We start from the raw sequence: 23,626 nt of genomic DNA on the forward strand, positions 1-23,626 counted from the left end.
CCAGTGTCCCTTGTGACACTCAGTGTAATGAATATTGGATAATTTACTGGCGGGTATTGCATTAGAAGCAACTCATTTTTTTCTGGGGATATATTAAACAATATGCTGTAACTATATATATATTTTGGTTTGGGTTTTGTTGCAACTTTGACTTGGCTCTTGACTGGAATATTTAATCCAATAGCAGCTTTTTCATTAAAAAGGCTTAATGAAATTAAAATATGCTCGAGTATTGTTAATTATTTCATTTTAGGCAAGCAGACTTCCAATTCTTTTTTTTTTTTTTTTTAAAGGAGAAAAAAATCTCTTTCTAGGGGCCAAAAGGAAACAAAATGTAAGCAACGATTCTGAAAGCTGGCCGCAATAAAATGAATCACTATTATATAGTGCTGTGCTCCGACTGGGCTGAGCGAGTTAGGAGGAGATTTAAAACCGGGTGAAAATCCCCGGAAAACCTCGATGGGACAAAGGAAGAATGAACGAAAGCTAGAAAATCAAAACCAGTCAGGCAAACTGTCCCGGCCACGCGCGGATCCTGGTTTTGATGGTGGAGCATGGCCAGGTAAATCAGCGGTACAGGTCATAGATGAAACCGGAAAATAGTCCATGCATAAAAACTTTCCTCCCACAAGTTAATCCCACCCTGCGGCTGCAAAAAGCAGAGAAGCCCTATCAATAAGGCCTAAATCCATCATTTATTACATAGCAAGAAGAGAGAGAAATAAAATCGTTCTTCCGGCACTATTCCATTTTACAGGGGCTCCCACTCGCAGCAGGCCGGACACATTTCATAAAGGTGAACTCGAGAACGAGGTTTCCCGCACTGCTCTGCCAGTACAGGCATTTCATTTTTGTTTTGGTTTTTTTTGCACTTCCTTCTGGCCTAACTGCCTAGGCAAAGCCCAACAGGGACGGGCCCCAGCAGCCAACGTCCTGGGTTAGATTTAGAGGACTTTTTCTTAAGGGAGGGATGGGCCAGGGAAGCTCCTCAGAAGATGGGCCTTCAGCCTCTCTCCTGGGCAAGCAGCCTCTCGCCCTCCTATGGCCGCAGGACTGCTCTGCAGCTCGCTCTTGTCCTGCCAGCAAGCTCTGCCCCTCTGGTTGAGTGTGACAGCACGCAGCTTTCTGCTTCACAGTGCTAGTCACTCCATACAACATCATGCACCCTCTTCTACCTTCTTTAATTGTCCTCGGTTAACAAGACTTGGTGGTTTGGGTTTTTTTTTTGCTTTTAAAGAGTGTAGATGTGATAATGCCAGTGAAATTAAACAAAAGGTGACAAGGTTTAAAGGAGCAGAAAACAAATTCTCAAGTCTGAACACAGAGAGACCCATGGGAATTGTTTTCAACACTTACTGAGTCCTGTAACAGACAGGGGTCCCTCGTGTGTGTGTGTATCTGTGTGTGTGGGGGGGGTTTGAATGGCTCTGATCACAGCTGAATGATTTCGGATGCGCATCACAGCTCCAAGCTCTTCATGTAGCAAAGAGCGCCCCATGTGTGATCCCTCCTTACCCAGTCTGTCAAAATACAGGAAGAGTTTGGGGAGGTATCTTGCAATATTTAAGCTGTCAAACCGCCTCATCAGAGGGTTTGCTGAAGCAGACTGGCTCAGGCCATGCTCTTGGTGCAGCGGGAGGGCGGCAGCTGCTCGGTCTGTCTAGCACTCGTCAGTACGGACCAGGCGGTGCAGAACATCTGGCTGTCAGAAGGAAAGAGGAGGAGCTGGTGGTGTTGCCTGGGCTTGCTGTGACCACTCCTGGAAACCTCAGGCCTTTTTCATCGTCCTGGACTTGCCAAGAGAAGGAGCAGCAGCGGCAGCTAAGTTAGCCCAGCTGGATAATTTTTGGATGGCCGCTCCATTTCCAGGAATACTGGAACATAAATCCCAGTGAATCAGGGACCGCTTCAAGGCCAGATGTAAGTTTCCAGCAAAAGCAGAGCAGGCCAAAACAAAGGGGAGAAGACCTCAAACGCAGCTCACATGACTTATGCCCCCAAACTGAAATTTCTCCTCGAAGAAGGGGGGAAAAATTAACAGTTAAAGGGTACAAGCAAACACCTCGAGGATCAGCATTTGCCATGCCGGGCACTTTCAGCATTCTCAGGTTTATAATCCCCCCTGCGGATTATTTTTCCCCCATTCCATAAATAGCAGATTCCGTTCATGATCAAAAGATGCACAATTTCCAAACTGTGCCAACTCACTGACTTGTCAGCCTGTGGCAGGAATATTTTTTGGGGTGCTGGGGCAGTGGGGTCAGAGAGTTGCCCAGAACTTACACTTGACCCTTCGCTGTCACAATTGTGATGAGCGCGTCTGACTTCAGAGCGAGCCATGGAGCTCCCGTCTCTATAACCACTGATGCTTTGGCTCAGCTGAAGCTACTACAAAACCTAAGGAAACAATTATCATCAAGCACTTTTAAAATGGTTTCATGTGTATTTAAAAAGAGCCGTGCCCACAGAAAGTATTCTGTCCAGCTGTCCATCCATAGGTAACAGCGCACCTTATGTCACTGCACTTTCCCAGCCGCGCAGACGAAGGGTGCTGGCCTGGACCGCCGCTCTTAAGAGACAGCACCGGTGAGAACTCGAGGACACCTCGAGCTTGGATAGGAAACTCTGGAACATGTGAGTTATATTGCACTTTGTTATAAAATGGTGCCTTCTGCAGGAGGATGTACCGGAGTTAATTAACCCCTTCCTGAATGGACAGCAAAGAAAGAAATTGTTGGAAGATCTCTGAGGCCTGGGTCAAAGGCTCGGTGTCGGGACCTGCCCTCCGGCCATGCCCCAACCTAGGCTGAGCTCTGGCCTAGGCTATGGCTTCCAGGTTGGGCTCAGGCCTCAGGTCCAGTGCGAGGCCCAGGCATCAGAAGCAGTCACCAGCCGTCTCTCTCTCATCTCCCAAGCTCGAGCAGTCACTCACTTAATTCCCACTCCCCCTCATTCTCTCTCAATCCTCCCCAGCAGTCTCACTTTGTTAATCCCCCACCTCATCATAGCAGTCTCTCAATCTCCCCCTCATACTCTCCCTAACCCCCAACCCTACCAGGTACTGGGTGGGTCTCTCTCTCTCTCAATCCCTCTTTATTTGCAGCAGTCACATCCCCTCTCTCTCTCTCACACTCCCCCAAACTCATCCCCAGCTATCACGCTCTCAAGTCTGACTCCCCACCCACTGCTTCGGCTCATGCCATTGGGGACCAGCTCCATCATTACCGTACTGCATTCAACTCTTCAATAAGCCGTCGATGGTTTAGGAGGCAGAGGTTGCAAACCCCTGGCTCCTGAGGTTTCGGCCCCTGTGACTTTCCCATCCTACGGTCAAGACCAAAGCACAACTGAAGTGACAAGAACATTTTAATGGAAACCGTTCTTACTGTAACAAAGCCTTGGAAGGCCAACACTAAATGCATCCCCCGTAACATAAGACATTTGTCTAGCAAGAAAACATATTAACAATGTTCTCAAAACCTTGTACAACAGCTTTGTAGAATCAATACAAATTTCCATAGCTAAGTTCTGAGCAAAGCTGAAAATAAGACATTGTAACAAATACGAGACCTGTTAAAAAAAAAATTAATAATAATAATTCCAAAAATTCCTGTGAAAATACAGATTGTCAGCACTGTCTGCATGATGGCACTTAAATATTAGAATACTTTTTTTTTTCTGTTAAGATAGTCATTTATTTTGGAAATGTCATGTGCTTCGGAAAGATTTCTAGAGTCATATATACACTTTGTAGTGTTATAAATTAATCATAAAAATACAACTTTGAGATAAATTCTTATGTTTTCCTGAATTTAAGTTACAAAAGAAGGGGGGAAGAAAGGTTACACAATTATTGTAGCAGCAAGAAAGAAAAAAAAAAAAAAAAAACCAACCACCCAGGCAGACAAAAAAAGGACCTCATTATACCAAAACATAATGAGAAACATAGGGAAAAGCACAGAGGTCGGAATATTAGCCTGGCGGCCACTTTTCTACTGCACAGCGCCTGCAGCCGGAAAACCCGCAACCAGCTGACTCTTGTTTTATTCGATTAAATGTACTGGTAATTGAAACACAGATCATGACTTTGTAGCATTCAACAGCTAATCAAAAACAGAATGACAAGATGCCTTTCCTCTGTGTTCAGTTCTTGTGTTTCCTCCCCCCCGAAAAACAAAACATTTGAAAAAAAAAAAATCCTCTAACAGAGCATTTGTTAGGACGATTCACCCACCAAGCAGCAATACAGATTCTCACACTACAACTGCATCCTCGTGGGTTCCTGGCAGGAGACGACAGGTCAGAAAACATGGGTAGCTTACAACAGTTTAGTGATTAATGGTTATTCAATCTGCAAAAGGTCAAAGTTGCTTCAAAAGATACATTCCAATCACCATTTCAACATCGCTACACCGTAACCCCATTCAAAAATACAAATATAAATATATATCTATTACTTAGACTCAATGCATATATTATATAGGTATTCACATAAAATGCTTTTTTTAAACTCTCAATTATAGAAACTATAGCTTGAAAGGACAATATAAATATGTATAAATCAGAAGCTCAGAGCAATACTGATTAGAAGAGGTAAATTTTGCCCCCCGCCCCCGCCACCCAAAATAGCAAATTAACATGGAGCTAAATATTCCCCACCGTTATTAGCATTTCATATCATCATCAATGTTCCCTCTTCCCAGGCAGCGTCTTTCGAAACTATCCTTGCTCATTTTCCTAGACCAGATACTTCCCCCCTCTCCCAGCCCCAGACTCAAAAGAGGCTCAGCTACATTTCACCGTTTACATTATTTCTATAGATTAGGATCAGTATGGAGTGCTTTGCATTTCCGAGTACTCTTACAGCTGCTTAGGATCAGAGACTCTCAATCTCCACGCACTAGCACCATATGTCATTAGACGCAGCTAGGCTCAATCCATTACACTCCGCCTTTAATGCACCTTTCTGCTCAGCAGCACAATCCAACTAACCCCAAGTGGGGGAAAAAAACACAACAGACGAGAGAACTGCATCCAGACCCTCAATATATGAGCATACAGCTGGCCGTGAGAAAGAAAGCCAAAGGCTTAGAATGGATTCGGATAGAGACAAAAGGTCAAAAATCTTGCAAGGTCAAAGACCATCCCCACCAAGCCAAGACGAAGCCTTCAAAGTCGGTGGCCCAGCTGCCTGCCCAAATGAAAACGTTGATAACGTTTGCTGCTTTGGGGCATCCTTGGGATAGATGTCCAAAGAACCCTGTTGGCTGCAGATTATAAACTGCCTTCCTGCACCTCGAGGAAGAGCTAATTCAAGACCTCTCTTGAGCTGGATGAACAGTCAAGTCCTCAGTTTATATACTGCACATGAATGGGAGGAGGTTATGTCATTTCACGCGACAGTTCAGATGGTTAGTTTATGTTTTGGTACATACACTGCTCTTCCATCATCTTCCTCTAATCGCATATTGTAATAGTTTAGTGCATTCACTGAAAGACCATAAGAAAATGCAAAAGCTAAAGAGATGGTGAGAATGCTTCTATTTCTCGAGACAGGTAGCACAGAGAATTCTCCCTTAGCAACGCATGCATCAGAGTCTTCTCTACGCATGGAAGATACACGACATTAGCAAGAGCTTTACGAATAGCTCTGTCTTCAAGGCATTTCCCCATCTCCCTGCCAGAGTTCAGGCTCCCCTCCCTCTTCCCCTTCAGGGCAGTTCTCCAGGTAAAGACCGCTTCTCTTCTCCCCCTTTCTCTTCAGGCTTGTAGGCCTGCAGACTCACAGATTGATTCAAAAGAGCAGAACTGCGAGCCCCCCCCCCGCAGCAGTTGCCCTTCCCATGTGACAGCCCAGCCCCCTTCTACCCTGAGCAGAAAATTAGGCAATTCAAGTTGCTGGACAAAGTAGCAGGAAGCCTCCTCTGAGAGGGCCTTCCACACAGCCACTTCGCTGTCACCTATACAACTATCCTCACCACCTTTATAGAGGCCTCAACCCAACCAGCAGGCTGCAAATCTGATACCCAAGCTGGGACAAGCCCCTCCCTCCCCTTAATGAAGGTTTAATTCAGCTTCCCCCCTCCCCCGATAGTACCCAGTTATAGGGCTGTACATGGGCAAAATTGTATTCTGGTCACTTCATTTGTTTTCTTCTGAATTTTTTCCCCCCATCATGTTTTTAAAATTCATTTCCATTCGTTTTGTTACTTTATGCGCATGCCTTTGGTTTTTCAACCATAGTTTGTACTCTATGCATGTAAAATAGTGATGCACTCACAGACTGCGTATCCTTACATTACACACCTATAGTTACACTGACATCATCCCCTATGATATATTCTTAAAGGACAAGGGCTCGGATAATCTAGCAATACAACAGAAAAGATACATTACAATCTAAATAGATTTCCTTAATTGATCTATACAATACGATTTACAATACTGTGTTACTTTCACATTTTCTGTCTCTCGAGTCAATATGGATTTGTTTAGCACATGCCATGACAAGAGTGAATGCCACTCTTGAGCCAGGGTACGCTGGGCGTGATCTCAGTCTCTCGGATTTACTACTGGTGCTCTTCTTAATACTTGCATTGTGCCAAAGATGACCTCCCATCCTTCTCCAGCGAGGGACTCTTAGACTATTACCTTTCAAACAAAGCTTCAGTGGCTTGGGCTGCTTTGATAATCCACAGTGCAGAACAATGCATCCACCACCGAAGAGAGGTCAAGAATGTATTTACTGGAGAAGCACTGAAGGAACGAGAAAATGCTGAGCCTACTCCAAAAAGCAGTTTACGAGTGATGATTCCCAGGTTTCTCAGTGGTTAAATGCATTTCCAGAATTTACAGCCCTCCCTGGGAGACCAAAAGTGGAGTAAAGTGCAGTGCGGTGTCACAGTGCACCCCCTCTTCTCAAGGTGGTTTAGCCAATCACGACAGCCTCTGCTCTCCTCAGAATGAAGATGAGAGGCCTTGGATTCAATGCACGGGCTGGGACCTGAAGTGCAGTAGCTTAATATCACCCTGGGCTGCTTTCTAACCCCTGCATGGAGGGCACATTTCTGACTGCACTTCCACCTTCCACCAGCCATCAGGGAAGAGAGTTTTATGCCAATGTTGAGAAACCCCAAGCAAAAAGTAAAGAAACAATTAAAATCCATCAGCCCTTTCTCCCACAAAAATAATAATAATAAAAAAGAAATTACCACAGGAGTGTTTCAAAATAAAACAGGTATAAAGGAAGTGCTGCAGCTCTTCATCGGGTCACCCTCAGAACTGCTAAACTGGGGCTAACTCTTCCCAGCGTCCAGCTTTCAGAAAAGGCACAGAACATAAGCAGCAACAGCTGCCGAAGCATCCATCTCCCCCCTGAGTTACACCCAACCCACCCTCACACAGAGTCTCCAGTTCTAGGAGAAACTCGGCAACGAGTGCATTATTGCTACTGTAAACCATTGAGCTACAAAAATATTTGGAAGGTACCTGCGGTGACAGAGCGCCATTGGTAAAATCGGGGTGTGCCATGGCAATTCCTGTTCATTTCCAGCAGTGGGCAACAGTTGTGCCCATTACCATAGCCAACCTGGAAGCTCCACTAGGGTCACAGACATTAAAATGTGGTTTGCAAAGCCTTAAGATCTTTGTAAAGCACAGGACCTGGAAGATACTACATGCAGCAGAGAACACGAAAGAGCAAACAAGATCAGCAGGCACCCAGCAGACCTGATTTACCAAGGCTTTTTTCCTCTTCTCCGTCTATGGGGAAACAAAAGCTGAATGCATCACATCTAGGGGGCTTTCCAGTTTTATGCAGAGCAATCCTCCGCTTCCTTAGGTCATTTTCTTTGTTTTTAATACCAATTAAAGTGTAATCACGGGTCAGTTGACACTACCGTGCTGGACGGCTGGGCTTGGCTCGGCTCTCTCTTGTGGCTGGTGAGGTGCCAAGGGCTTTGCTGGAAGGGACATCTAGGCGGAGGGAGTAGATTTTTACTAGGATTGGGGTGACCCCTGCTGGCACACAAGAGTTTCCATCTCCGGAGTTTTCCTTCCAACTTGGCACCAGCCAAGGGACCGGGAAAACTGACTGGCTGCTAGCCTGCGGGGATGAGGAAGTGGGTAAAGAAACTGATTATAAGAAGAAAAACAAAACATTTTGTAATTTTTTAAATGTAAAATGTGCATTGCTTGTGTCATTAAAGACTACTGGCGGGCTTTTGGGATGTCAGGGAGGCGGGAAATGACAGAGCGCGAGAAACAATTCAGCAGTGGGTGCTTCAGATAAAATGGTGACATTTAGTGGCATCCTGGCTCTTGCAGTTACATATTTTTCCCACCTGCATCATTCCTAGCAAGGACCACTTTCCAAGGGCCGAGCCGGTGGCTCAGAGAAAAGGCTGTGTGCTGCCACGGCAGGAGACCTGGGTTCGATTCCCGAGCCCGGCTTCTGTCCTCAGGCCATCTTCGGCCAGGGTTGCCAGGGTTGCAGGGGAGGGAGTCCCAGCTATTGCACAAAGGCGACACCTAGTGGTCAGACTGTAACTGAGTTGTCTGGGTTTGTCGGGGGGGGGAAGGAGAGAGAGCAAACAGGGATGGCATAAAATAAGGGGCAAACCCTGGGGAGTTGCAAATGGAGGTCAATGGTGCCACAGCCCAAGCACAGACCAGATCCCGTGAGGTGAAAGCTCAAACAAACAGAAGGGAAAAAAATTTTTTTAAAAAGTTTGCAGAACAAGATCTTTGTTATCCAGAATGTGTTGTCTCCTGCTGCTCCCCTGCAGTCGTAATACGCTGCTCTGACATCCAAGACGGTCGAAGAGCCAACAAGCACGATGGCAAAAGCAGAGGACCACGACCTTTGGAGGAGAATCTGACATGAAATTCTAAACGTGCAGCTAAACTGGGTCCCTCCTTTGGTGTCCTTAACTAATAAATTGTGAGGGGAAACAGTAAGCGGAGGCAATGTCAAATTATAAATGTTGATTCGCGTAAATGTTAAGACTTTTTAAGCATTCCCTGAAGCACCAATAAAATACAGTTCAGCATCTTACAGATTTTATACAAAGCCTAGACATTTAAATACGTACATTAAAAAAAACCCAAAAACACCTCAGAAAGAGGAGGTCCAGTTTAAGAGGAACCACAGCGATTCCAGTGTGGCAGTTTGCAAACCGGGCGCTTAACAATGAGATTTTTGAGCCACTGCCAGATGCTGTACAAGTAAACACGGTGCACACATGAACATCGGTTTTGGTTTCAGATGCTACAGAAACGATGGTCTCCATCTTCTCTTCGCACGCGACTCAAAGCGGAGTGACCCCCTGTCTTGCTGCGCTCACAGTCCCGAGATAACATTTACCTGGAAAGAGAATTAAAAAAAAAACAAAAAAAAAAAACCACTTTTTTAATCATTTTCTTTCAGCTACACAAAAAAGGTTTTGCAACAGTTTTAGTTAGAGAAAACTTCAGTCAACTGCCTAGTAACTATTTTCCCTCATAACATTTTTACTTTGAAGGCACCAAGGGGGGAAAAAAAAAAGGCACTTGTAGCTTTGAGTCCGCATAGCAACCTGGGAAGCTACTTTAAGGTACTGATGTGCAGTGAACATAACAAACAGATGTTTTACACAGCGGGAGAAAAGGAGCCAGCACACACCAGACTCAAGTCACTGTTGTTTCTATGGGGAAAAAGTCCTGACATCTGGAGATCTCTCACAGATGTGCTGCCAGAAAGAGTATTTGAGAGGGTCTCAGGGACTATTCAGCTCTGTCCCACTGAGGTTTACTCCTGTGTGCAATTCTTTGCACACCTCCGCGTTTTGAAGAACCGAACCCAACCAAGGGAAGGAAAAGTAGCGCAGTTTGCACGTGGTCTCCGGCAGCCCCACATTTTCAAAGGTCACTATGCGAAGCCACCGCCCCTCTGCGCAGAGGAACAGGACGTGAACCTCAGAGGACGGAAAGAGCAAAGGCCATGGCAGTGCCTAAAAGCAGGGAGGGGAGAACTTTAGATCTGAGCTAGCAACCATGCAGGAAGAGCTCAAACTTCAGCCTTAGGCCTGCTGAAAACCCACGAAGATCATTCTAAGCATTTCAACAGCAACGGCTGCTGGACTTCCCCCCTGAAACTAAAAATGAGCCCGTTTTTGGACTGTAATTCATGGTGCAATCTGTATAAGGTTCTTGGGAGCAGGGAGGAGGGTTGGAACGAGAACAGGCTTCTGTCAGACGGTCGACTGACACCAGAATTTATCAATCCACCAAAACTGAAATAAGAAATGACTCCGTGAAACGAGGGCCTTACAGTGTCAAAGTCCAAGCGCAGATCACAACTGAAACTGCCAAGCCTGGGACAAAAAAAGTACCTCAGATCTGTGCTCAAGTGCGGGTATCTGGAAACCTTTACTTTTTTTCCTCTTTCCCGTATTTTCTAGAATGTTCCATCGCTGCAGGGCAATTTCCAGGCTCCTCTTCCTATTCGTCAGCTGCCGGATGTGCGGGCTCAGGTCTGAAGGATATTGCCACAGGAACAACCTTGCATTCAAGGACGGGAAGTAAGTGAGTGTGTGAGAGTGTGTGAGAGTGTGTACACAGCACCTAATCGCTCCAAGTACTATGGCAGAAGGGCAAGTAAAACAAATCCTTGTAAGAAGCATCCAGGTCTAGTCAACTTGACCAAACGTTGCTGTACAATGTTCCACAGCCCTTCAAGGATCCTCATCTGGAGGGATACAGCACCGCAGCATGCCAAAATATCCCAAGGGAAGAGATACAGGATGCGCCAGGAGGATATCTGCAGCCACACTATTCCTACACCCGTCCGTGTGTCACTGCGGACAGATGGACAACATGAATCTTAAAGAGACAACACCTGCTGCCAAGAAGAAAATGCAAATTGTAAACAGGGCTACGTATATAGTTGAAAAAAAAAATATTTTTTTAAGAAGGGGCATGCGACTCCTCTCCCTCTCATACGTTAACCTGCTTGACGTTAGCGCGTGGTCGGTGCCAAATACAAAAAATGAAAAGCTCTAAAGGCAAGGTGTGCTTGGATCCCTCTCTCTTTCTGCCACACCTGATAAACAAACACTGCAGGATCTTAAAAGCAAGGCCCAACCTTTCCTGCTGTTTCACAGGAGATGTGTTAATCGGGGATGTTGTGTCAGGAAACAAAACGAACAAAGCATCTGGGCTCTCGGCTGAAAAGTGAGCTGGCACCATACGTGTTAGACATAAAATCTATGCGTGGCCAAAAAAAAAGAGACACACGTTAGTTCTTGAACCATTAACACAGCAAGCAAATTAAGTTGGGAACGGTTCAAAAAAAAAAAAAAAAAGGATAAATAAAGCTCTAGGCAGCTTCCTAAGCAGGGGTGGGCAGGCCGCAGAATCGCCAGCTTAGACCGCGTCGCCTGGTTCCGTTGTGCTTTCAGTTTGTCTAAGAAAAGCGGGACCACAATGGGCTGGAACCAGGACCCAAACAAAATGCAGTCGATTGACAATCAAGTGCGACGAAAGCCTTTTTGCGTCCCAGGGTACTTTTTTAGCTATCAAAATTCACCAAGAGCGTGGGGTTGAATGAGTACTCCCTGCAGGGGCGCCGTCCGGACCTGGCTCTTTTCAGCTGCCGAGAGCTCCTAGAGGGCCCAGGCCTTTTCTTTCCATAAAGCCAACGTGATTTGACGTCACGAACCACAAGTTCCACGTGGAACCCAACGGGGCCTGTTTTGTGGGACACGCATGCCTGCGTGTGTGAGCGGATCTCAAAAAAGGTAACCTAGCGAGATCCTGCAGAACTCCCCCCCCCCCCCCGACATGTCCGGGGGGGGGGGGGGGCGGAAACCTGGGTGTGGATAGGATAGCAAACAAAAAACTCTCAGGGACACAGATGCACAAATGGACAAGGAAATCTCGGGAAGTAACCTAAAAAAAAAATCAGACTGTTTCCATTAAACCCTAATGTGGCACAAACAGAAACGAAGGGGCATCGACTACACAAGGTACAAGTCATTTTGGGTGAGGAAAGCCACGGCTCATCCTGAAGGGCTTGCAGTGCTGCATCCCTTGCGCTGCCTCCTCTCCACATTTTCCTCCACGGCTGTGGTCAGTTCATTCTCTCTCTCTCCCCACTGCTTCTTCACTGCAGGCTGCGCTGCTGGGATCTCGGACACATCACTATGAAACGGACAGGTTTTGGCGAGGAGTTAAACCATCGGCACCTGCCCCCGCAACGCTCTTCTTCTATCTGTGATTCAGTGCAACTGCGCTCGCAGCCGTCAAGCTAGAAAGCAAATCTTTTCCTGTAAAACCCTGAACTCTGGAGCTTGTGTCTCAGGCAGTTTGGCTCCCCTAAATCTAAGCTGGCCGTCCTGACAAACACACCATGGGCATATCTGCTCTTGGAAATGAATTTCTGTCTAACAGAGACTACCAATGCCCGGTAGACTTAATGCTCCAAACAATACACAATCGCTTTCTGATTGCAACATTAGAACTGGCTGATGCTTTTGTGTCTGCCTAAAACTACATCAATTCTTCCTTTATGTTTCTACGCATCTAGACAAACTATTAAAATTGCCTTTGCAGACTGCCAGCCAATCATTTGTCTGTGCTGGAAAAGATCGGAGAGGGGGATATGCACACACACACACACACACACACACTTTGAAGGAAAAGATTTGGTTTGGCTTTGCGTAGACGAAGAACTTTCAACTCAGTCCCCGAATCCTAAGAGTATCCCTCCAGAAGCTTCTGAGCGGCAGAAACCAGAACTCACAAATACCTTCATTTAAAAGCACAATAAAAAATTATCCACACAAAACAGATATTTGATTACTTCCCCTCCCTCCCCAGCTAAAGTTTTTGTCTGGGGGAAATCAGTGCCTGCCTGAAACAAAATGTACCCAGGCGGCTGGACTGGGCAGGGTCTGTTCCTAGGGCGCAGTTTTGCTTTCCAGGTAACTCTATCCAGATAAAGAGCTGTCCTTCAGCTCTCTGGAAGCATCCAGCAGCCCTGTCAGCCAGATATCTGGATAACGTTACCCCGGTAATTTACTTGGGAACAGGGCCCAGAATGGATTTTAGGCACAATAGCACTATCCAGCCACAGCTAAGCAGTTCAGCCTGGATCCCTGCTGAGAAGAGGAGGGAGTCACAACCAGGTCTGGCTTTCAGGAGAGCTGCAACGTTGGGGGATGAAAAACTGAAGTGCTGGGAGCAGGAGTGATAGTGGCTGGGGATCTAAAGATGGCAAAGCAATGTGACAAGGCATTGCTGGGCTGCAGAGAGGAATAGCCAGTGAGAAAAAGGAGGTGGTAATCCCCTTGGACAGGGCCTTGGCGAGGCCTCACCTGGAGTACTGTGCTCAGTTCTGGAGCCCGTATCTCAAAAGGGACAGGGACAGGATGGAGGTGGTCCAGAGAAGGGCAACAAAAATGGTGAGGGGTCTGTATGAGAAGGACCTGAATATGTAAACCCTGGATCAGGGAAGATATGGTACAGACCTTCAGACACCTGAAAGGTTTTAATGATGCAAAATCGACAAACCTTTGAAGGACTGGAATTGCCTAACTTGAAGCCGAAAGATTATTTAAAAGATGAGAAGAGTAGTTTGTTTTGTGATGGAGATTTCTTTTTAAAAATTTGCATTAGCTCAAATTTAGTCAAACATTGCCAGATTCAAAACGTGCAGAGCACGTGAAGCTATTACAGACCTGTGAATACTTTGAGTACCGGGGTAAATCTGCACAGGTACCCACCCAAACCAGGTAACGGCGAAGCTGAGTCAAGATCCAAGAAGCCTGCATGTACCTTGATCTGTGGCCAGATTATGCAAAGCCCCCCTCCCACGTGCCCCAGTACAAAGGAAGCTCAGATCTCCCCCAGGCTAGCTGAAATACCCTAAAATGGGGTGGTGGAAGCCGATCCTCAAGAGCCACAAAAGCCCGCCTGGTTTTCAGGATCCATGCAATTAATATGCATACAAAGGAGGCAGTGCCATGCAAAGCGCTCTCATGCATATTCATTGTAGATTCCTAAAAACCAGGCCTCTGTGTGGCTCCTGAGGACCAGAGTTGGCCACCCCTGCGCCTATAACATCGCAGAGAACAAAAACCCTTAAGACATGATATTCAATTTGTCTAACTTAAATATGCATTTACTGCACAGTTTAAAGAAAAAAGTGTTTACAGAAAAATAAACAGAAATGATGAGACTGCTAAATACAGACAGAGACTGGAAACAGCAAAATCCCTGTGTCTAAAATTGTACTTGCAGAAATAAGCACAAACTCCTCCTTGTATGTTGCAGAAGCTGTGACAGATCTAATGCACATAAAGGACGTGTTTGTTGGAAGAGTGGCCAGCTCGTCCACAGAGGAGGTCCAGCTACGGTACCTACACATCACATGAACGCCTTCAGCAGGCCGGAAATCCGCTCAGATTCGGCTCCTGGCCTAGGTTTTGCTCATTATCTTGCGTTCACATCAACCAGTGGCCTCAAAACATCCTACACACAACCCAGAGCAACGAACTGCCAGACCAATGCAATGAAGCGCAAATAAAATACATACAAGCTTACATTTTCTTTACTCGTGTGGGAAAAACAAGAGAGAGTTAACGCCTAGTGCAGTAAGCTAATGGCATGCTAATGCATCAGTGCTGGAAAAAAAAAAGAGAAAAAGGCAGGCTAACCCAGAAACATGCCCGGACGACGTGCTTAGCACGCAGAAAATGCACGGAAGACATGCTTAGCACGCAGAAAATGCAACGCGTTAAACATTCTGCACAGAATAAGAGGTTTCAGCACACAAATAGTGTTTTCTGCACATAAAACGTGATGCATGCACACAAACTGAGTGCATTAAAATAACATTACATACAAAGCATATTCTTTGTGCACCAAGCTTCACTTGTGCACAAACTGTGTCTGATGTGCATGAATGCAGAGCACAGGACCGCAGCACCATGTTTGTGGCGTACGTCTGCAGTCACACCGCAATTTCTCACTCTCCAAACTGAACACATTGCCCCTCTTCTAACGGTGGCAGCAGTCATGTTTCATAAGGCGTAATTAGGGGGCTGTCTTGGAGGCTCGGGGCAGTGTTGTCTCCTGCTCCTTGGGCCAGGGGATGCTGCAGAGTTAGCACTCAGAGCCGCTGGATGAGGGGGGGGGGATTGGGGTCTCATCACATAAATACAACCCCTAGTGGCCAGACGCAGATGACTGCAGGTTCCAGAAGGAGCCCTGGTGCATGCCCCCCTCCCACCACCACCACCGGCCGAGGGCCGTCACTGCCATAACTGGGAGAGGATGCAACACTGGGGGGGGGGGGGAGGGGGAGGGGAAGAGCAGGGAATAAATCCGCAGGCAGATGACATCTAAACCTCATGGTGCCAGATCTCAGGCCCAGCTCCTGCTGAGCTGAAAACCCAAAAGGAGTGGGGGAAATATTAAAACAGGCGCCAAAGATTCTGCAAGGGCTATGGCCGCGTCCGCCGCCACAAGGCGCGGGAAGGAGAAGCCACCAGCGGGTAAAATATTATAATTAATTAAAGGCACTCTGTACTCTACCTGTACCTGTACTTCACATCAAACACCGTCGCATCTTCATCATCGTCGTTCTCTTCGTTCAGCGGCGCCATTTCCACTCTCTCAGCGGGTGTCGTGATGATGTCATACTTTCGGGTTTTTCTGATCTTTTTTCCAGACCTTAAAAGGAAAAAAAAAAAAAAAAGTGACAAAACTGTATTTACGTGGCTTGAAAGACCGAGAGAGCAGACGTTCCCACCATCTAGATTAGCAGGGCTCAATAGATCTAGAGCGCAGCGGGACTTCGTAAATCCGGTTTCGTTCTCTTTCTTTCTTTGGAGCTACCACTTTTTCTCATCTCTACTAAGCTCAGTTTGTCAGCCTTTCCAGGCTGGGATACACAGCAATGATCCTTCGGTGCCCGGGATCAATGTACCGGCACTGCACATTAATGAGTCTCCCTACTGCCTTTTCTGAAGCAGTAATCCTGATGTTTAATCAATGCAGGCGCTTGACAAGTTGACAACTTGAAGAGAACAGCATCTAATTCTCCCCTGCCGATATCAAGGAGGAGCAGAGCAAACATTAGCAATTCACCACCAAAGGAAGACAAACCAAGTGGCAAAATACTGCCCTTTCAGTTGTCCCTATAGGCAGGATCCTCCCCTGGTGCTCCAGCATCAGTGCGGTGCCAAGGCATTAATTCACTCTCTACATCTTAAGTATGGAAAACCAGCAGGAAATCGATGCAAAAAGAAGCAACACTTAACCAGGACTTCCAGAGCAGTCTGCTCTGAAAATCCTCCCTCCAGCAAGACGGAACCTCTCTCGCTGTCTTTGCGGGCATGATCGAGTCTCTCGGAGGCTTATTCTCAAGCCTAAATTATCTCCAGCCCCCAAATACCTCCTCCTCACCCTTTTTGCTCCTACGAAATATCATTGGATTTTGCACCTCAAGAAAGCAAGGATATATGGTTCTCATTAAAGTAATTTCATTCACCTCCAAGTATTTCCTTTCCTACTGTGTTCGGTATTGCCCCTTACAACGCCGAGCAGCTTCCCTCTGTCATGCCCCAGGTTGAGACTGATGGGTAAGACTCAAATCCGGTGTCCCAAAGATCAAACGTAATCTTGGCAGGCCTTGCTTTCCACATCCCAGGGTCATGACCCTGCACTTCTTGGCCTTGGAGCACAGCTGACAAATCGTCAAACCACTTTTCAAGAATTCTTAAATCACTTTTCATTCTCTCTACTCCTTCAGGCATGTCCACTCTTGCAGGTCTTAACATCATCCACAAAAAAGGCAAACTTTTCCTTTTAACCCCTCCAAAAATGTCACCCACAAAGATTTTGAACAGAACCGGTCCTCGAGGTACTCCACTTCGCACCGTTCTCTCATCAGAGCGGATTCCAGTTACCCTGTCAGTTAACCAGTTTGTAATCTACTCCATCACCTTGGCACCTACATCCAAGCTTCTCATTTTATTAACGAGCTTCCTATGCGGGACTGTATCAAAAGCTTTGCTGAAATCCAAGTAAATTACAGCAAGTGCTCTTCCTTGACCCAGTTCTCTCATTGCCCAATCAAAAAAGTCAATCAGGTTTGTCTGGCAGGACTTTTCCCTGGTGAATCCATGCTGCTTTGGGTCCAGCAACCCACCAGACTGCAGATAGTTCGCTGTCCTTTCCTTCAGCAGAGACTCCATTAATTTCCCCACCACCAAGGTGAGGCTAACCGGCCTGCAGAACTAGGGAAGCATCTGTACATTTTTGGATGTCTAACCTAATAAACCAAGGCCAATAGGTAAGAAAGAACAGCGTTTACACGGTTACCTTCCAACCCAACCTTCTGAAGATTTAGCCCCACATCACCATCAAGTAGCATCCACTTTCTGTCACTGTTACCCTGGGCGCGACTGGAACCATTGGTCAACAGGTAAAAGGCTTCTCAATCCCCTCAGAGTTATTTAGTCCTGCCACGAATGCCACAAATACTGTAAATAATTCACTACAGCTTTCCCTGCCTGGCGCCCTTCATTCACAGGTTTGCAGAAGCAGTGACCAATCTCACTCTTATTTGATTCTCAGGAATTATGCAATTCTTTTTACTGGGTGTTTCAAAACCACATAGGTCCATTTTGCAAATAAGATTATTTAATTATCAACTTCCCTAAAATGTCAGGTCAGAGAAGGAAGTCTCCACACTTGATAAGGATTTATTTTATTTTAAAAAAATTCTAGACTGCTTTCTTGGACAAAATGACCACCTTAGGCAGTATGCAAGATGTCACCAAATGGTATCATTTACAATTTTAAATCTCGGATTCAGAATGCAGCCAAATCATTTGCCAATCTATAAACCACTTCAGCAGGGAGTGGAGTCAGACAGACACATTTGCTTCTTATCTACTTTGAGCTTGGAAATTTGATTTCTAACTCCCCTCCGTGACATCTGAAAAATAGCCACGGTTTACATATAAAAGGTATATAAAAGGCATCATGAGCCCCAAAGAGCCATGTGCGACTCCTGGTAATGTTATGTGACTATTCTCTCATATCAACTATGGAGCTGACTTTCAGAAAACCACTTGAACGGCAATATAGCCAGTTAGATCACAGCTGAAATGTTTCCAGAATCTAGCAGGCAAAAAAATATAGACACCTAGATTTAAACAAGTTCTGCCTGCACATAGGGACTCCCACCTGACTTGGCCGGCTAGTGCTGACAATTAGCATTGGCCAACTAATGGGGTTATTTTCTAAAGACTTATCGCATGCAAAAAGGCCCTTTTCGCGTGCGATAGCATGCAAAATTGATTCGAGGCGGAGTGGGTGGTGTCTTCGCTGGCGGCGATAAGGTTAGTAACATTACCATCGCCAGTTGCGCACCAAATAGCGCCACCTTTCACAGTAGCGCTATTTGGTGCGAAAGCCGGCAGCGAAGACACCGTGGTGGTACGAAGGCTGCGGGCTTTCGCAGACTGCCCCCCCCCTCCCCCCGTTTTTGCTGGATTCATCATTCAGCGATGAATGATGAATCCAGGCCTAAGTTGTTACTTTCTTCAATCCAAATATGTCCCGGGACTGTCCAGAATTTGAGTGCTTAAACACAGTCACAGTAAAAACAGCTGCCTATACCTGTGGCAGCAGATTTTCAAAAGGGGCCCACCTGGTCATCTTAACTGTAGTTAGGCAGCTAGATTGGACCTACAGGGGTAGAAATTATCCGAAAAAGTGGTAAAAAAAGAGAGAAAAAAGTTATAGTCACAACAAGAACAATTTCACATCTATACACACATGCACACAAAACAAAAGAAACGAAGCTCATAAACGTATGCCCCAAAGTGTGAGATTTAAGGCAATAAGTGAAATCATTCCTGATCTAAGCCTGTACCTGCAGAAACTCCAGTCACTCACACCCCGGCACTGGCAAAGTTTTATTCTGTAACAGATGTTAGCACAAAGGGTTAAGGAATAGTCCAGATAGCAGAGGTGCTGGGCTAAGACCCTACTTGATCTTGACAAATCTGAAGGTGTTCCAGTGACCCCCACACCGAAACAGTGACGGGCGTTTGAAGATGTCAATCCATGATCTAACCCAACCCTTCAGTACTCCACTACCCAAAGACGGTAAGTTTCAATAGAGCCTCATAAAAAAACGGCGGGAAATGCAAAACCTCTAGGCCAGTTAGGAAGAATTTAAGAACCGATTCTTGCAATTCATGATCTGCTTGAGAAAAATTCAACATTTGAGAGGCAGACGGGACAAACCTGTTCCTTTTAAAAATGGGAGCATGACGAAGACTTAAGTTGAGTACGTAGTTCCATACGAGATAAACCATGCAACTAACAAGACGTAAAGTGGTTTCATGGGCCTGTTGGGGGAAGGGATGACTCAGTTTCCTGTTTCTCCCATCCAGCGGTGCCTTTATTTTATTTTGTTTTCATTTTTACCCAAGGGTGTTTTGGCCAAATCCCTCATCATATGCAAGTTCTTCACACTCCTTGTTGAAGCATCATGTGATGGAAGAAAGACAGAAACTGATTCACTGGCTTCATTATCCACTTTCTGGCACCATCCTATTTTTAGGTCAGCAGCAACAGGGCAACGGGAATATTTCTATCAACCCTCGTGGCGAGAGCCCCGGAGACCTTGCTTCCGCCCGCCCCACACGCACGCACACAAAGGCTGCAGGAAAGAAACGCTTCCATTTCCCTTCCACCCTCATAAATTACATTTCCTATTCCCTTGAAAACTTGGTATTGTGCTAGAAATGAGACCCTTGGATTTGAAAAACGGAGTGATAATCTCACCACCAAAATAATTCATTTCATGCCATTTCCAATCCATAAAATTGTAAGAAAAGCCACAGCAGAGCCAAGCTCAGTTCATGTATGCGTTGCAACCTGGATTTGGCAGTAATCAAGCGATGTCATGCATTTCTGACAACTGGATCCCCTTAGCCACAAGGAATTTATTTATTTTTAACTTTTATATACCGATGTTCCTGTATAGGATACATATCGCACCGGTTTACATGAAACAGAACTGTCGCCGAAGGGCGGATACAATGAACATGCGGAAACAATGAACATGGGAACATTAGAAGTACACTATAGTATAATAATAATAAAATCATAATAAGATAATACTAATAATAAAATAGAAAACATAGGGCTATGCCTGATGAAACTTCCAAATAATCTTTAGGAGAAAGCCATCGTGACGGGAAAGGAAGCGTAGCTGAAGGGTAACAGGAGAGAACTAACTAAGCATGTGGGCAAGTTAAGAGAGAAGAAGTCCACAAAGTGCAATTAGACGTTTAACTTAAAAGGATTCATAGAGGGACTAAGTGACTTGTAGTTGTGTGAATGTCCGCGGTTAGGGAATTAATGTAACCTTTGTCTCCCGGAGAAGTCGAAGGTCTGGGGGATATATATAGAGTGCCGGTATAGATAAGAGGGCTTAGAGTCACAAATCTGGTCTATAGATGGACATAGACCAGGGGAGCCTTAGTGCGAGGAATTATCTCTCCGAAAAGGCCTGGCAGAAGAGCCATGTTTTCAGTTTCTTTTTGAAAACCCAAGGGCAGGGTTCTTGGCGGAGGTCCGCCTAGCTGAAGAAATTGGAATACCAATTTCTTCCAAGTAGGCGGTTCAGTTCAGGCAATTAATAAGGAAAAACCAGGCCCGTGAAGACGATGAAAGGAAACAAGAGGTAATCTTCCCTGTGTTTTCATTTCATGAAATATTTGTATGTATTGAAGGCAATTCTACTCACCCGGGCAAATGGGGGCTTGTCTAGTAGACAGGAAATTAGCTGGGATCTATGGGGATCATTTTGTAACTTCATGTATAAAAAAAAAAAAAGTGGGCAAATATGCTCATAATTTACACCAATTTTCAAAGCAGTCTTATATGCTCAAGTCCATTTTGAAAATTATCCCACCAAATCTACCCAACAAGCTAGATCTGCTAAATCATCCACATAGACGTTTCTTCTTTTCAAAAGTATGCGTATAGATTTGCATGAAAAGCTTTCAAAGTTCACCTCCCAGGAATGCCTCTGCTCAGTCATAAAGGTGACATACATGTGCAGGTTTTCCTGCATATCGGGCGGGCAATTCCTGCAGGCAAAAACACTGCTCTAACCACAGAAGGCCCCTTTGAAAATTACCCTCCCCATGTACAAATTGAAAATATACCCTTTTAGGCATGGTGGTATTTGGTGAACTAGACACCTGCATTCTCTTTATACCAACACAATATCTTCTGCTGGACCTCTGGCGTGAAAGAAGCAAAAATCAGCAGCCACTGGGTGCACGGCAATGCTTATCCACAGGCACGCAGTACTACAGCGATACGCTTGTGCCAAAGGAAAAACAACTGGAGGAGGCAACTCGGAAGGAGGCGAGACTGCCCCCCTGGAAACAGAGCTCCCATTACAACCGGGTTCCAAGGAAAAGCAGGATGAGCCACCTCCTACTATTTCCCCAAATCTTCATTTCGGTTTTTTTCATTTTATTATTCTTAATATCCCACTTGCTTAGCAGTGGTACAATTTAAAAGTAAATACCACAACTGTGGCAAGTGGCCCAGGGGGAATTCTGTGCCTTTCAGGTCCTCTTCGAGGACTAGTTAAGAACCAAATTGCAAATCGAATACTGCTTCAGAAACAAAAAAAGTGGTTGTGCAGCATTTAGGGAGGAGGATTCGGTGGAATCAATATTCACCCTTATCATCCCCAAGACATTTGGTGGAAAACCTACACCCACCCTACTGCAGTATTAATTCACTACAGCCAAGAAGAAAGACCTCACACTGTCAGCTTTAGGAACCCTTTGATTGGCAACGTCTTTATATGGCTTCTAGAATTCCTCACAATACACAAGTGTGGATCACAATGACAAACAAGAACCCATCTAAGCTGACCCTACTCCATCTCCAGTTTTGTACTCCTCTCAGCTTTCTTGAATTCCGATAACCGTTTCTTCCTCTACCACCACCATTGGCAATCTAATCAAAGCCAGCGAAGGCTTCAGCTCGGCTACTGGTGCCTTTCCATGAAACAGCAAATGAACCAGTAATGCTAATTTAATGAAACTAGAGGCTAGCCTAATGAAGCCGAATTCCTCCAATTCTAAATCTTCCATCAAGGGTTTATTTCATGCTAGCAATTAACAATTCCGCTCAGGCCTTGAATATTTCCCCAAAGTACTGGTAATTGTTCTTATTTAAAACACTAATTTGTTACAGTAATCTGAAACTCACCAGCAGCTGTCCCAGGTACAACACTTGAATTCAAATGTGCGTATTTATTACACAAACTCTAACCGGCGTCCCCTCTAATAGCATTCACCCAGCTGAATCTCAGCTTTCAGGTATCCTTCAGCATTAGTAAAACTATGGCAAGGGTACCCAACTGATGCACATGATGAGTCCAACTAGCATTCAAGCAGCATCTCCCCAGCTGGGAATGAATGACGTCCTGACGACATAAGCACCAACCAACACAGAAGCTCTACTTTTCTGCACTAAGTCCTTATCACTGCTCACCATCAAAAACTTCAACACAAGCTGCAAAAGAGTTCTCATAGGTCCTCATGTTCACAGCACATAAAATAAAGCTAAAGGAAGTATGACATGCACAAGTCTTTACTGGTGTCCAAACCGTTTCGGGGTCCCCAAGTCCCAACAGCTAAGTAAAAGCCTCTTAATGTTTGCATCTTCTAAATGCATTCTCGGTTTGGATTTCATGGGTTGATCCAGTTCTAACAGAGGTGTAACCATATGGCCCTGAATTTTGTGTTTGGGGAACTTTAAATAAGAAAAAAATACTCAGATGTAGGTGTGGAAACTTTTCTGGAAAACTTGGATGCCAATCCATATTTTTAGGAGCCATGGGAAAATGTATATATATTTTTTTATTTTGCTTTTAATGTCATTCTTTCAGCCGCAGACCAGTTCTTCTTCTTCTTCCTCCCGGACCTCAGATGACAACTTCTCTGGCCCAGAGTCTGTCTCTCTCCTGACCACAACCAGAATCTCCTCCTCTGGTCTCAATTGCAGGCTCCAGATGCCAAACCTCGGGCATCCGACCTCCTGCAAATGGCCCTGCTGGTTGGAGTAACAGCGCACATGAGAAAGCCACCAAGCACAAAGGAACACGAGGGTCGATGGAGTGGAGCCGCCACTGGTGATCGGGGAGGAAGACACATGGTCTCGTGGTTAGAGAGCCTCCAAGACTTCGTTTCCAGTACTGCCCTCCACCAGCCCTAAGGGACCTGAGCCAAACCACTATCTTGCTGTGGCTTAATTTGGAAATGAGCGATAACAACATGGTTGCTCCCTCTCGTCTTTGGAAGCATCAACAACGATGGCCCGATTTTCTGCCCCAGAGCTGGCTAAGGACAATTTTTAAAAATATTATAGCTGTACAGAATGCTGGCTACGCTTTGGATGAAAAAAAAAACCCAAAACAAAACACTGAATATTAGCTCTCAAGAATTCCACCAAAAACTTGGCGAGGGCTCCAAACGACCCATCTCCCTCGCTGCTGCCCTCAGCCCCGCTACATAAGAACATAAGAACA

At 45.5% G+C, this 23,626-nt stretch overlaps 1 protein-coding gene across 1 annotated transcript in view; it reads right to left on the minus strand.

Annotated features, from left to right (window-relative positions):
* Positions 1–3,348: 3,348 nt before the first annotated feature.
* LOC115074877 (membrane protein FAM174B-like) overlaps positions 3,349–23,626 on the minus strand; it is a 34,409-nt gene continuing 14,131 nt past the window's right edge. The window contains exons 2-3 of the mRNA XM_029574825.1: positions 15,577–15,714; positions 3,349–9,364 (exon numbers count right to left, since the gene is read on the minus strand). Coding sequence (XP_029430685.1) covers positions 9,361–9,364; positions 15,577–15,714 — 142 coding nt within the window. The 3' untranslated portion in view covers positions 3,349–9,360. The remainder of the gene's footprint in view (positions 9,365–15,576; positions 15,715–23,626) is intronic.

Source organism: Rhinatrema bivittatum, chromosome 13 (genome assembly GCF_901001135.1).
Source record: "Rhinatrema bivittatum chromosome 13, aRhiBiv1.1, whole genome shotgun sequence".
NCBI lineage: Eukaryota > Metazoa > Chordata > Amphibia > Gymnophiona > Rhinatrematidae > Rhinatrema > Rhinatrema bivittatum.